Consider the following 15722-nt stretch of genomic DNA (forward strand, 5'->3'; position numbering starts at 1 on the left):
GGGATTATACTGGATCCAGTGCTATTACTAGAAAAACAAGTTAAGGCAGCCAAAAAATGCTTTCTACAGCTTCTCCTTAGCCTGGCTTTTTACTTCAACATGGCTGACCTGGCCACCTAGATCCAAGCTATGGTAACATCAAGACTTGACTATCATAATGCACTATACATAGGTCTCCCATCTAAACTTGGAGACTCCACTTGGTGTAACATGCTGCAGCTCGACTTATCAGGAATGAGCAGGAGCATGAACATCACTCCCAATTTGCAGTCACTCCATTGTTACTGTGCTCCATTAGTTATCGTGCTGTGTTCAAGGTATTGGTTATCACTTACAAAGCTCTTCATGGCCTTGGTCCGGCATACCTACGGGACCGCCTCCCTTCCTATGGTCCTCCATGGCAGCTTTGCTCTTCCAAACAGGGTCTCCTGCAGGTGCCACCCTGCACATGGGCGAAATTGACAGCAGCCCGTGCACAGGCTTTCTCTATGGTGGCCCCCACTCTGTCGAATAGCCTGCCTGAGGAGGCCAGGAGAGCCCCCACTCTCCTGGCTTTCCGCAAACGATGCAAAACCGAATTATTCAAAAAGGCTTTTTACTCAGATAGGAGGGCTATATTGTAGGGAGGGGATCTCAGATGATCCGCTAATGAGTTAGAAACCATAGACCTCACCACTATGTTGCATTGGATTCCTATTAATGCTATGACTTTGTGAGCTTGTATCTATTTATTATCTAATCTCACGCTGTGTAATCCACCTTGAGTCTCAGTGAGAAAGGCGGACTGTAAATGACATTAATAAAATAAAAAAATAAAATTTTACTTGGCTCTTAGAATTCATGTGATGAGCAGTCCACATGCATTTATTCACCTATCCATCAGGTTAAGCATGGTGAGGTCGAGGTGATTTTTTAAATAGACTGCATAGGTGAAGACAGCTAAACTCTGCACTCCCTTCCTGCTGTAGTGTTCTTTGTTACACGAAGTTGTCTTCTTACAGCCCAGCTCACTTCTAGGGTTGGAGTTTGGCTTCGGATAAAGTGTTTCAAATAATGACTTACAGTAAGTTAAGGAGTGGGGATAGCAGGGGCTTAGACCTTGCAGAAAACCTCTGTGAACGGGAAGGATTTCCATCAGGAAAGTGGGACTTCCTAATCTCCCCCTTCCCACTGCAGCCCCAAATGCTGCTCCTGGGGCATGGGGACCCCAGGAACAGAGCAATCTGATATGGGAAAAGAGAATTGACGAAAATCTCCCTACCATTAAAAGGAATTTTCCACTGGATCCAGATCAGAGTTTAGATCCCTTTATTAGGAATAATAATAACAACGTTTGACAACGTAACACCCACTCAGAGCGGTTTACAAAGTGTGTTGTTATCTCCATGACAATCACCCTGTGAGGTGGGTGGGGCTGAGAGAGCTCTGAGAGAGCTGTGACTGACCCAAGGTCACCCAGCCAGCTTCAAGCAGAGGAGTGGGGAATCAAACCCGGCTCTCCAGATTAGAGTCCTGCCGCTCTTCACCACGACACCAAACTGGTTTCCCCACAAAGTTTACCAGCCTCCAAATTGTTCCTGGAGGTCTCCCAAAATTACAACTCATCTCCAGAATACAAAGAACAGTTCCCCTGGAGAAAGTGGCTGCTTTGGATGATGGAGTCTCTATGGCATTTTAAAAATTTGACTCTGCCTTTCTCCCCAACGGGGACCCAAAGCTGCTTACATCACTCTCCTCGCCTCCATTTTATCCTCAGAACAGCGCTGTGAGGTAGGTTAGGCTGAAAGAGTGTGACCCAGTGAGCTTCCACGGCAGAGCAGGAATTCAAACGGGTCTCCAAGATCCTAGTCTTATACCTTTGCTGAGATCGTTCCCCAAACTCTGGCCTTCCCAGATTCCACCCCCAAATCTCCAGGACTTTTCCAATCCGGAGACAGCAAGCAACCCTAGCCCCCACATTTCTATTGTTTTGCAAAATGTAAAAAAAAAAACAGAATTGTTAAGGATAGCATTCTTTTCGAGGGATCAGAGCTGTGGTATAACAGATCAGCTCAGAAGGTGACCTTTATTAGGGATAAGGTTTTTCCTACACTGAAGGTCTTGCTGCCTTAAACAGATACGGCTGCTTGTGTTGTTCTTTTTCTTTCCCCCTTGTTCTATACTCCCAGCCCAACTGCATTATTTTCATTTATTAGGAATCTTTGCTGTTAAGATTTAAATGTTGTTATCATGTTGTTGCGATTTCCTTACTGACTGAAAAGTTTTTTATCACACTTGTAATCCATCTTGGTTCCCAGTAAGCAAGGTAGACCATGGCCGTTTCCACACAGCTTACCTTCCCTCGGAACGACCTGGAACATCGCGCAAAAAACCATGGAGGATCGCGTTTTCTCACGCGAGATTTGCGCGACATTGCGCAAATCTCACGCGAGAAAACGCGATCTTCCACGGGTTTTGCATGATGTTCCAGGTCGTTCTGAGGGAAGATAAGCCGTGTGGAAACGGCCTACAAGTGAAAACAACAGCAAGAAGAAGCTAATGGACTGGAACTAGGATGTGTCAGTATCAGATGGCAAATATTTCAAGGTGATTCCCTGTCACCTTGTCATTGATATGATACCACTAACAATGATACTGAATAAAACACATTGTCGATATGAGATTTCACAGGGAGCAGGGAAACATATCTCATTTGCTACATATGGATGACTGGAAACCTGAAGAGAAAATCAAGTCTATAGTACATACAGTGCAGATATTTAGCCAAGATATAGCTATGGACTTGGCAATTGAAAAATGTGCAATGCTATCAATAAAACAAGGGGAAATTACTGAATCAGATGGAATATAACTTGTGGATGGAAACTGAATCAAAAGCTTATAGTATGAAGAAAATATTGGTGTATATTACAAGCTAATAATATTCAGCATACAATAGTGAAAAAAAAGACTTGTGCTGAATACATAAAAAGGGTCCAAAAATACTCAAGTCAGAATTAAACTTTGGAAATATAATTCGTGCTATAAACACCTGGGCCAGCCCAGTGATTCGATACTGCACTGGGATTGTAGATTGCACACAAGCTAAATCAGAGGCACTAGACTGCAAAACAGGAAAACTGTGACAGCCAATCATGTCCTACATCCTCGAAGTGACAGAGATTGACTTTATTTGGTGGTTGAGGACTGTTTCAAGTAAAACAAACAGTAGAAGAAGGGAAAAGGGTGCTAAATGATTACATCAGGGGCAAGAAAGAGAAGATGCTGGCTGATGTTGACAGAGAAGGATAATTCAAGTTAAGGGTAAAAAAAACGAATACAGGAAAGAAATGTTGAAAAATCACATGGAGGCATGGCAAAGTAAACTACTGCATGGTCAACACATAAATAATACTGCAGGTAAAATTGACAATATCAACAGCTGGAAATGGCTATTGCAAGGAATATTAAAAAAAAGATGGAAGGACTTATATTAGCTGCACAAGAACAGGCATTAAGAATGAATTGTATGAAAATGAAAATTGACAAGACCACGAATGACAGCAAGTGTAGATTATGTACTGAGTTAGATGAAGTGGTTAAGGTGCCGTAAGATCGCACAAATTGACTAAAAACGGCCATAATACTGCAATGCTGCACTGAAATTTATGCAAAAAGTATACGCTGTCTGCAAAATATAGCTGGGAATATCAGACCAAGTAAGTTGTTGGAAATGAGAAAGTTAATCTCTTGTTGCATTTCAAAATCGAAACAGATAAGAAGTTATAACATAAGACTGTGTATATTACTGTGGTTGAAAGTAAGAAGGCCAAACTGATTGATGTAGCAAACCTAGGTGGCATTCGAATTGAAGAAAAAAGGATTTAAAAGATAAAAAAATATAAAGATCTAAGATTTGAAATCCAGTGTCTCTGGAAGAAGCATACAATGGTTATTCCAGTAATGACAGGAATGCTAGGTGTGATTCCAAAAGGACTAACTAAACATCTAAGTGATATCGGCATAGACAGGATAACCATTGGACTGTTGCAAACAGCCGCACTATTTGGAACATGCAACATACTAAAGTGATACCTCACTGACTCGTAGATTGTTAGATAAAACCCAAGTTTGTGGCGGACTCACCCACCCCCAAAATCCAGCCCAAACATCAGGGCCGTTTCCACACAGCTCCTCGCTGCTCGTAACAACCCGGAATATCGCGAAAAAAACGTCGCACATGACGTCGCGCAAATCTCGTGCAAGAAAACGCGATCTTCTGCATTTTTTTCGCGATATTCTGGATTGTTACGAGCAGCAGGGAGCCGTGTGGAAACGGCCCAGGTGGACTGTGATAATGTTGTTGTTGTTGCTGCTGTTGTTATTTTTATTTAACAAAGTATGCTTCTCTTTCCCACTCTATATGGACAGGTGACAATGTGGATAAAAATGGAACACTCGTCCCTCTCATCAGGCTGTAGTTTTAACCCTAAAGCACACATCTGGATTTGTGTTAGTTTGCTTGGTTGTAATAAAAAGCATTATATGGCTTTGGTTTTTTGGTTTTCATGTTGAACCTTTGCTACCGCAATCATCTCGAGACTGAGAGAAGACAGTGGATTGCCCTGTGTACCATGGAACAGTTTTTGTGAACCATGGAACAGTTACCTGATCCTCCCACATACACATATGTGCCATAACCAGACCAAAAAGGAATTCCCTTGTTATTTCCCTTTTCAATAAAAGGCCTAAAGCTCAAGGTCTCACTTGCAAAATTTCCAGAACTACATGTAACTAGTTTTTCCTTGGAACAGTTGTGTTTTGTCAATTGCCTCATTATTTTTTTATGATTCATTAGGGAAGAGCTAAAGCGTGCTTTTTGTTCACAGAACATTCCAAGGGGTATAGTGTTTTTAACAAAAAAAAAAAAAAGATAAAAAAGAGGTAGCGATTTAAGAAGGAAAAATAGTAAATTGGTCAGAGCAAAAACGTGAGCAATGCTTCATATGAACAAAGCAATTTAGAAATGACACACTCTTGAAGACTAGCTTTTTATTTTTGGAATCCTGAAAACTTGTTAAGCAGTTCTTATAGGGATATGGATAAAGATTTATTTAAATGTTTGGCTTCTGACAACTTCTCTGTATGGTGTCAGGGAGGTGGGGCAGTCTAAAACCAGGAATTTTGCCGGTAGGATCCAGATACTGAGGGCAGCTTGCAAGCAGAGGGCACTGGGTGGTGCATTACAGTTCAGAGGGAAGATGACTCTAAGGTCTGATTGATTTGCAGGTTGATCTGCTCACAGACTGGTCCTTTTTGTTAAATTGCTAGTTTGCCTCCCAAGTTCTGAAAACCTCCGGCTTTTGCTTCTCCTAACTGATTAAGGCTGGCTGCAGGTATTATATGTTTGGAAAGCAGGGCAAGATAATAATATGGCAGTGCTGCCTGTTATAACCAGTCAGGGATAGTCTATTAGCACAACCTGGAGTTTTAACTGAGTTTGGAATTATTTCATTGTCATAACAAGGGGGATGGAAGTGAAACTGGTGAATGTGATGATGTTACAGAAAATGTACTTCTTTGGTATGTTAATATGCTGCTTCTCAACATAATGCTCACAAGAAAATTGACAAAATAGACAGATAATACTAGCGATTTTCTAGGGCAGAAAATAAGAATAATAATAACTGCGCTTATCTACCACTCTTCTAGACAGATTAGTGCTTTACTCAGCGCAGTGAGCAGTCAGTATTATTATCTCCACAATACAGCTGGGGAGCTGTGGCTGACAGGAATGGCTTCCCCAAGGCCACCGACTGAGCTCATGGCAATAGTGGGATTTGAACCAGCAGAGTGCTGATTTGTAGCCCATCCTCTTAACCATTATGCTACAGCAGATCAGGGGACAGTTAATAACGAATAACTGAGGCCAATGATATAGCTATTATTGCTGCAAAGGCGTTACTAGTTAATGTTCATATTTTTAAGGCTTTCCCCCCCCCAAAATGCTGCTATCTACAAACTTAACTTACTTTTCAAATAATATTCAGAACAGATTATCAGAATGATACATATTTCACCCACTGAATTGTTTTGGTTCAAACTCTCTCCAAAATATTGGGTATAACTTGGGTGTGATTTTTGGATCATGTTGCTTCTTTTGGATGTTTATACCCTTTCTCTTCCTCTCTTTACAAGGATTTTGACCATCACTGCCCTTGGGTTAATAACTGCATAGGACGGAGGAACTACCGATATTTTTTCCTTTTCTTGCTGTCCTTGAGTGCCCACATGGTTGGAGTATTCACCTTTGGACTAATCTTCGTTTTAAACCATGCGGAAAAACTGGGGGCAGTACACACCGCCATTACGTATCCTTGCTCGGCATGCGGGATGTTCACAGCTGCCCTAGAAGAATTGGATGTGTGGACCCACATTGGAACTTGTGTAAACTACCTGTGTTCCCTCACTGTTATTCTCGTACCTTCTCTGAAGCTTTTGCTCTCTGGCCTATGTCAAGTTCTCTTCCTCCAAGATCACCTGTACCATGACATCCCTGTGCACCTTTTTAGGGCCAAACCACACCTGACGAGAAACACCCCTATATCATGTCTTCCATGGTTTTATAACATGCTAATTTGCAGCAGGAAATTGGTACTTCGAAGAGCACTGAGGGATGAAAGTGTTTGTTTTCATTCAAGAGGCCCATCCAGCAGTTATTCCCTTCTAACTCTGTTGAGATCAGTGGAATTCCACTCTGTTTGGAATTGCATTTTAAATTGTGGAAGAGAGAGGATGGGGGAAGGGTTAAACTCTCTCTTTCCTCCAGCAACTCTTTCTCTTCCCTATATTTTAAACTGCAAATAGCAGCCTGGCTGGCTCTTCTTCAAACCAGGGCATAGAGTTGTAGGAGAGAGGGATTCACCATTTCTCCTGGGCCTTTTTTTTTTCAGTTCTAAATGTTCTTTCCTCCCTGGGGCTTCTGTTTGCCTTGTGCCGAAGCACCTGGAGTGTGTGTATATCTGTGTGATGGAGACGGCATAGTGAGAGAGCATTCACCCCAGCTCTGCCTGCACTCCTGATCCAAACTGTTCCTCCACACCTCCCCAGCTGGTATTTGCAGTTTACAGATCAGCAGGGGAACATTTCATGGATCTCCTGTTGTTACTTCTCATTAAACTCTGAGATGGCAGATGGGAGCTGATGCTGCAGTGTGATGTTCTATCATACCAAGAAAAGAAAAGATATTGCCCCGAAAGATGCATCTGTAGAGGCGATGGAGAAAGGGCTTTCTCAGTGGCCCCTGCAGAGGACGTGGCTTTCATAATATGGCTACCTGAGCTACCAGTTCCATTTAGGGGAGGCCCTCAGGAAAGTGACTTCTGCCAAACTCCAAGTGCACCACCATCAACTTGTCCTCCACCTGTCCTTTCCTCATTCAGGCAGAGGAATAAATAAAGTGGTAGCTGCTTGTTGCCACCGTCAGTCGCCCAGCAAATGAGCAGAGATGGCTGCTAAAGTCACCACCAGAGTAAGAGTAAGAGTCACTAAGGAAGGGCAGCGACTGCTGTTCTTCCTTCAAGCTCTCATCACTTCTCCCTTGTTTAGATGGGCTTGGAGAGGTCCAGTCTGCCCTAGGAGAGGCCAGTCCTGCTACTATCACACAGCACAGCAGCAGTGGATAATAATCAGGGCTTTTTTTTCTGGGAAAAGAGGTGGTGGAACTCCGTGGGTTGCCCTCGAAGAAAATGGTCACATGGCCGGTGGCCCCGCCCCCTGATCTCCAGACAGAGGGGAGTTTAGATTGCCCTCTGCACCGCTTGGCAATCTAAACTCCCCTCTGTCTGGAGATCAGGGGGCGGGGCCACCAGCCATGTGACCATTTTCAAGAGGTTCCAGAACTCCGTTCCACCACGTTCCAGCTGAAAAAAAGCCCTGATAATAATAATAACAGTAATAATAACATTCAAGTTATATACCACCCTTCAGGGCAACTTAACACCCACTCAGAGTGGTTTACAATGTATGTCATTATTATCCCCACAACAACAAACACCCTGTGAGGTGGGTGGGGCTGAGAGAGCTCCGAGACAGCTATGACTGACCCAAGGTCACCCAGCTGGCTGCAAGTGGAGGAGTGGGGAATCAAACCTGGTTTTCCAGATTAGAGTCCAGCTGCTCTTAAGCACTACATCAAACTGGATGCTGCTGCTGTGCCATGGTGAGTCAGGGATTGGTGGTGGATCGTCCCAAAGCTCTAGGCATTGACAGCAGCTCAAGAATGCCAACACCTGGTGCCGGTTTTGTTCTAGAGGAGGTATGATGGTGGGTCTGTGATTGTACATCACACCTCAACATCAGGGTTGCCGTATGCCTGCTTGGGGAGGGAGATCTGTCCCCAGAAGGCCTTGTCTGCTGGCATTCCAGCAATCAGCAGGAGGAATTTTAAAAAAAACTACAATCAGTGATGGCATGATGTCACTTTTGGGAAAAATCTGGAAGAGACATCATGTCTCTCTAGGAATTGCCAGAAACTCTATGGTAAAACAGCCATCCACTTAACCCCATTTTCCTGACCCCTGGTCTCCTGCTAGTTGTCAGGCAAGGCTTCGTAACTCTACTGACAATTAAGATAAGTGCTTGGGAACTCATGTGGTTGGTGTCAGGCCCCAACACCATAAAATATAGTCTGTATGAACCTCCTTCATGAGTATGAACAACCTGCAGTCTTGCTGTTAACATTAAATATTTATATAAAATTCTAAGTTTCTTTGTTTAGTTCAGTTCAGTCCATCATTTTCACTGAAACAAAAAGGATTTGATTTCTCCAGGGCTCCTTCCAAAAGACTTTCTGTCAGGCTCTGGAGTGTTTTCCCTTCTCTTCCAGTCATTTTTATCCTAATTTAAATGCTAGAGTTTCCTTAATGTTGGGCCCAGCATGGCTGTCATGTGTGTGGCTGGATTGTTCTTTATTCCAGTCATTGGCCTCACGGGATTCCATATAGTTCTAGTGGCACGAGGACGCACAACCAATGAACAGGTAAGGAGGTAATTTAAATGATTTAAACACTGAGAGAGTGACTGTAGGATAGAGCACATGCTTTTCATGTGGAAAATTCCATGCTGTCTTCCTGGTATCGCTTGTCCATCTGTGTTGGGAAAGACTTTTATCGGAGCCTGCCGGTCAGACTACTATAAGATGGGTCAGCGGCCTGACGGTATAAGGCAGCTTCATGTATGTTTGTATTTCCATGTTCTCTGCAGAGATATGGGGTTAGGGATGCCAAGTCCCCCAACCCCCCTGGCGGGAGAACTGGGCCTGGCTCTTACCTTTGGTATTTAGCTTTTGCACACACAGCTGCGGAGTGCAGGTGTACTCCTGCGCCCCACAGCAGCCCAATTTGGCCTGAATCCAGCCCAAATCCAGCCAAATCAGGCCTAATCTGGCCACTGCGGCGTGCAGGAGCATGCCATGCCACCAGGGAGCACGTTGCACTGCCCAGAGACGTGCCTCCGGAGGCGCGTTCCCCCCCACACCAGCCAGGTAAGCGGGGGTGGAGGGTGGGAGCGGAGGATTCCCTGCCCTGGGTGGGGGACTGGCATCTCTATATGGGGTATATGTAAGAGAGAGAATTATACCCTTTGGAGAAGGACAGAGAGATGATGAAATGTTTAAATAAGACACTTAAAGGCATAACATTGTTTACCAGCAGGAGTTAGTGACAACTTATAGTCAAGAAACAGAGGCATGGTGGTTTACTCATTGCACCAGAAATGTTTTTTTAAAGGTTTTTTTAAAAAATTTGCAGTTGAATAGTGTCATATCGAAATGTAGTTATACCAATGTGTAAAAAGGGTTTTAATTCCCGGCTTTTTTAAAAAAAGTAGGTCACTAGCTCCTTTCATTGTGGAGATATGCCTTTCCTGTTACATCTCCGCAGCAAAAGGTTATTCCTGATTATTGCAACGTGACGTGCAAGCACACCCTTAACTGTATTTGGGCTGATCGTGCCCACAAATTTCTAGCAGAAAAGTTAATGGAGTCCTGATCTGAGTTTGGACTCTGCACAACTATAATTTTTCTTCAAAAGAAGGGGGGGGGGCGCGGAATCTTCATTCTGTTTCCTAATTTGACCCTGAGATCAGAGGAGGGTTGGCCATTAAGCCCACTGGGGAAAGCCTGGGGTAGCTGCCCTGCCTCTGTCTGGGCCACTCCAGCACCGAGGTGGCTAGCGGTGGCCGCAGTGCCCGGTGTGAGGCAAGAAGCAACCATCACCACCATGCACTGCAGTGAGCCAGTGGCCCTCATCCCATGACCAGCCAAGCTGTGCACAGAGAAGCAAATGTCCAGCCCAGCCAAGTCCAATGCGCCGCCATGCAGGGAAGAAGAAGCCCAGCCTGGCTGTCTCTTTCTCCCTGTCTCCTTTGAGGGTGGGTGGGCATGCAGCCCTTTTCAGGGCTATTTTTCCTTCCCAACCCACCCCTGCCTGAGAAGACTTAGGGAAACAGAAATTTTTATCATCCGCAAACAGCTATTACTTCCAATAGCTGAATGGGGCTTCCACTTGCTGGAAGGCAAACATCTGGGAAAGGCTATCACCTTCAGGCCACGCTTGAGGGCTTCCTTGAAACATCTGGTTTGCCACTGTTGGAAAGTGAATAACAGAGTAGACAGATCTTTTGATTTGATCCAGCAGGACCCTTATGATAGTGGAGACGAGATGGGCAGATATGCTGTAGATGTCCTAACAGACGTGTTTCTTACCTGTTCAAAGCACTATGATTATTGTGGTTGCAGGTGACAGGTAAATTCCGTGGAGGAGTGAATCCTTTCACTCGAGGATGCTGTGGTAACGTGGAACATGTTCTCTGCAGCCCTCTGGCACCCAGGTAAACTAGTTATTATTAAAGCCAGTTATCTAACTGGTTAAACCTAAGTAAAGGTAATGGTAGTCCCCTGTGCAAGTACTGACCCATGGGGGGACATAGCATCACGTTTTCTTGGCAGACTTTTTACGGGATGGTTTGCCATTGCCTTCCCCAGTCATCTACTCTTTACCCCCAGGAAACTGGGTACTCATTTTACCGACCTCGGAAGGATGGAAGGCTGAGTCAACCTAAGTAAATCCAGCTGTTTGCATCTCAAGGGTCCTGGGGGCCCAGTCTATTGTTTACTAAAAGTCTTGGACTTGGAAAACCAGAATCCAAATCCTCCATCTGCCACTGACTCTCTACACAAGACATCTTACACGGGGACGTTCAAGTGACTTACTTTCTGTGTGGTCTTCTATTCAAGTGTACTCTGTCTCCCTAGCAGGGCACGTGTATCCCCAATGGGAGATCAAGGTCTTTCACTTGAGCATCCCTGCGTAAGATGACTTGCGTAGAGAGACTCTGACTTGACGGCTTCACATCATTTTGGCAACATGGTAATCGCCAGGGCTTTTTTTCAGCAGGAACGCGGGGGAACGGAGTTCCAGAACCTCTTGAAAATGGTCACATGGGTGGTGGCCCCACCCCCTGAGACAGAAGGGAGTTTAGACTCCCCTCTGTCTGGAGATCAGGGGGCGGGGCCACCAGCCATGTGACCATTTTCTCCTAGGGCAGCCCACTGAGTTCCACCACCTCTTTTCCCAGAAAAAAAAGCCCTGGTAATCACTGAAGAACTGGGTTTATATGGTCACAACTCCGCCTCAAAGCAGGAATATGCTGATTTCATAATTCGGTTGGATTGCATTGTCGGTTTCTGTACCAGTGTCAGAAGGAGAGGCTGAACTGGTGTGAGGACTCATTAAGCCCCTGAGGGGGGAAAGGACAGATACTGGTTTTGTCTAAAGTAGGCAGGGTGGGGATTTTCAATTGGGGGAAATGTGTTTGTGGGTGGAGTTAACGTCTCTTCTCCCAATGCCGTGGCTCAATGCATTTGCCTCCTCTCTCCCCCTGCAGGGAGAAAGCTTCCATCTCCTTTCTTTCTTTGTTGTGTTTAGGGTTCTCGACTTCAAAGTGGGGCCTGGAGTTCTCCTGGAATTACTACTGATCTCCAGACTACTGAGATCAGCTTTCCTGGAGGAAATGGCAGAGGGGTGGACTCTATGGTGTGACATCCTCACTGACCTTCCCTTCCCCACACTCCACCCTTCCCACACGCTGTCCCCAAACCTTCAGGAATTTCCCAAGATGGAGTTGGCTACCCTGGTTGTGCTGGTTTTCTGTTAGCAGGGAATATAGGGCAAGATTCAATGACCCTCCATGGTTTCCACCTGCAAGTTGCAAAGGCACAGTCTGGCCTACCGCCTCAGCATCCTTCCCCCCTTCTTCCCACCTCATCCTGCCACATGTGTAAATCAGGCCAAGCTCTCATGTGCTCAAGTACATTTCGTCCCCAGCCCCTTTTAATTGATTTTGCGTGCTAGGAGTTGCTTATCGGATGAAATTCAGTATCCAGGCAGATCCGTATCAGCTGTGATCTTTGCAGCAATTATTGTCTCGGTCTCGAAGATTCTCCCTCTCCTGCTATTCCAGCCCCCCTTTTCAACGAGATTTTATCCATTGTCTGAACAAAACTGAAATCCCACAATCTGCTTCATTGTGCCTTAGCATTATAATTGATGGAAGGTGGCAGTGGTTTTCAATCTCCTTGACAGCTTTTGAAGTTATGAAATAGAGACGATTTTCCACTTGGCAAAAAAATATACATGATTTGGAACATGTTAGTTTTCTATATGCTTGCCCTGATATAGAGTGCTTTGGAAACCACAGAGAGGGTGTATGCATTCACGTAGAGAGGCTGAGATGGAAAGGCTGTTTCACCCTGAATGCGCTCACAGCACTGATTTGCAATTTCACAAGAGTTCTGACTTGTGTGTGTAACAAATGTGCTTGCAAGAGGCAATGCTAGATGTGGGCACTGTGGAACAGTAATATGCTGTACCTGCAGCCTGAACTGCTTTCAGTGAGCTATTAGCTGTGATAGCTAACTGTAGGTTTCCCCTTCAGAGGCAGTATGTGGTGGGAGCTGGTAGGGTAACAGTAAAGGAGGGTTACCGCTTTCATGTCCTTCTTGAGGCTTCCCTGAATCGTTAGAATCACCATCAGGGCTTTTTTTCAGCTGGAACGCGGTGGAATGGAGTTCCGGAACCTCTTTAAAATGGTCACATGGCTGGTGGCCCCGCCCCCTGATCTCCAGACAGAGGGGAATTTAGATTGCCCTTCGCAGTGATCCAGCAACATGGAGGGCAATCTAAACTCTTCTCTGTTTGGAGATCAGGGGGCAGGGCCACCAGCCATGTGACCATTTTCACCAAGGGCGATTTAAACTTTTAAAAACAACCCCCTTGTTCCAGCTGACCCAAAGTGACGTCATTGGACCTGGGAGCATGTGTGCACTTTTCTCGCAAACATGTAGTACCAGGGGCACCACCTCCCGCCAAGAGTTGCCCTCTGTGCTGGCAACCCAATGAGTTCCACCTCGGATCACCATTATAGCAAAGGAAATGCTGGAGTAGTTGGACTCTTGTTCTGACTTCTCATGGCTTTGCCCTTTTGGATTGTGGCAGCTATTTCTTATTAGTGCTTTTTGAAACCAAAGGTCATGGTTAAAGATATTGCTAAAGTGCTCTGTAAAGAGTTTCGAAGGCATGCAGAGTCTACAAGTTGACTTTCAAACTGCCCTGCTTTGTCTTCTCTGGGCACCCTCGGCTGGGAAGTTCTCCTGCAGAAGCCCCATGGAAATGAATGGGAACTCTCATTAATGTCTGTGCAGCTTGTGCAAGAGAAACCCTCCCAGGCATCATAGCCATTGGCTGGATCCAAGTTAAATTGTCCAATGGCAGGACAGAATTTTCCTGCCTCCCCCCTCCCAATGCAATCCACTTAGCTCCACAAAATGCTGCTCCTGGGTAAGAGGAGACCTCTGATGAATGACATGGGTGAGGGGGTCTGCAGCAAAAATGGGGAATCAGTGGGAACTGCCAATTTGGACCCCATCCTCTCAGAATGTCAGTATAACAGAACTGGCACTTCCCAAGCCACTTACAACTGCTTCTTCCAGCTATGTGAACAAAATATGAGTTGGAATTTTTTTTTCTTGCCTGTTTGCCAAGAGGGCTGTTTGGGGTTTTTTTTTTAAAAGAAGAAATCTTTAACTAATTTCTCAGGTACATTGTTGAGCCAAAGAAGAAGCAGCCAGTAAGTGTGAAGCCACCTTTTCTGAGACCAGATTTAACTGAACGGCAGATTACAGTCAAGATAAGTGATAACGGCATTCAAGCCAACCTCAACCGGAGCAAGGTAGAGAACCATGTTTCACATTCCATGTTTTAAGTGATTTCTCCTTGCTTGGCTGGCCCCCCAAATATTAAAAATTTCTATTCCTGGGGAGAAGGGGTCAAAGAACACCCCAACATTGTCATTCCAAAAACATCAACAAAACAAGATCTCAGAAGAGCAGGTGTTGGATAATATATTAGAAGAGGTGGAGCAGGAGAAGTAAAAGATGATGGATTGGTTCCAGGCAGCTTTTCCACTGGTGAAAAAGGAAGGAGGGGGTCCCCTTTGACCACCAAAAAAGCTATGCTGGGGAATATGGGAACTGCATGGAAAAAAGCCATGCGGCATGAGGGCTGTAAAAGGGAATAAGGTGAGTGAAAAAGCTTGTTGGATCCAACCCAATAAGACATTTCAAGTCGCTTTGAGGACCAAAAAGCAGGATATAAATTTAATAAATAAACAACTGCCCACTGGTATCTGAAGAAGTGAGCTATGACTCATGAAAGCTCATACCCTACCGCAAATTGTGTTAGTCTTATAGGTGCTACTGGACTCTTGCTCTTTTCTACTGCCCATTCAGTTTAGGACTTTTCTGCTGCTTTATTGTAGGCAATTCTTTTGCCACCCTTTTAGATAGATTTTTAATGCATGATTCACAGTCGATTTATTGTGTTTAAACTTTATGATTGGAATCTGCCCCCATAATAATCCTTGGGGCTGGGAAGCAGGACATAGTTGGGTAGGATCCTACCCACTTTTCTACTCAATATTGCCAGATCCCTCTCCTCAGCACAGACTTCATTCTGTGTGGCTTTTGCCCATGCCAGTCCTGTGATCCCTAGCATAGCCTTTGGGGCAGACTTATTTGTTGATGATAGGGACCAGCCCAGTGTTTTTAAATGACTTAACATCCATTCTGTAGTTTGCAAGATGCTTGTTTCATAAGAGTCTCAGGGCATCTCAGGATTATTTTCTTGCAAATAACATGTGGATTGTAGCCAAGGATAGAAAACACATTTTTGAAGCAGAAGGTATTTTCTAGTTTGGAAAGATAGTTGGAACAAACAAGTTTCTGACGGAAAACAAGAACTGTGTGAAAGTCAGGCCTCTTTGATTGGAGCTACATGTTGCTTGTAGGTTTCTTTTAAAGAGAATGAAGCTGCTGGGACTGAGATTTTAAAGGAGAGACTGGTATGGGGGAGAGGAGCTATTGAACTCTTGTGCTGTTTTCCCACTGACAACTATCACCCCACTTGCTCGGGAATGGTGATTTTTAGTGGGAAAAACAGCAAGAGGGGAAAGAGTCACCTAGCCACTCTTCCTGAGAGCACTAGAAATAGCAGACCCAATAGCTGCTTTCTGTTAAAAAGATACCATCTGTGATGCATAGTTGCATCTTTATTCTAGAATTGCATGCATGGGGAATTCCAGTTGCAATATAGTACCTGCAGGGACAGAGGAAGGGGGGAACAGCC

General features: G+C 44.7%; 1 protein-coding gene across 3 annotated transcripts in view; it reads left to right on the forward strand.

The window, feature by feature from the left end:
• ZDHHC8 (zinc finger DHHC-type palmitoyltransferase 8) overlaps window positions 1-15722 on the forward strand; it is a 165055-nt gene that overhangs the window by 131989 nt on the left and 17344 nt on the right. For all 3 annotated transcript variants that reach the window (XR_008598135.1, XM_054997000.1, XM_054997001.1), the window contains exons 4-7: window positions 6178-6350; window positions 8917-9019; window positions 10778-10869; window positions 14136-14268. Coding sequence is in view for 2 of the 3 variants with exons in the window: in XM_054997000.1 (XP_054852975.1) it covers window positions 6178-6350; window positions 8917-9019; window positions 10778-10869; window positions 14136-14268 (501 nt within the window). In the remaining variant the exon portion in view is untranslated. The remainder of the gene's footprint in view (window positions 1-6177; window positions 6351-8916; window positions 9020-10777; window positions 10870-14135; window positions 14269-15722) is intronic.

The sequence above is a fragment of the Eublepharis macularius genome, chromosome 13 (genome assembly GCF_028583425.1).
Source record: "Eublepharis macularius isolate TG4126 chromosome 13, MPM_Emac_v1.0, whole genome shotgun sequence".
Taxonomy (NCBI): domain Eukaryota; kingdom Metazoa; phylum Chordata; class Lepidosauria; order Squamata; family Eublepharidae; genus Eublepharis; species Eublepharis macularius.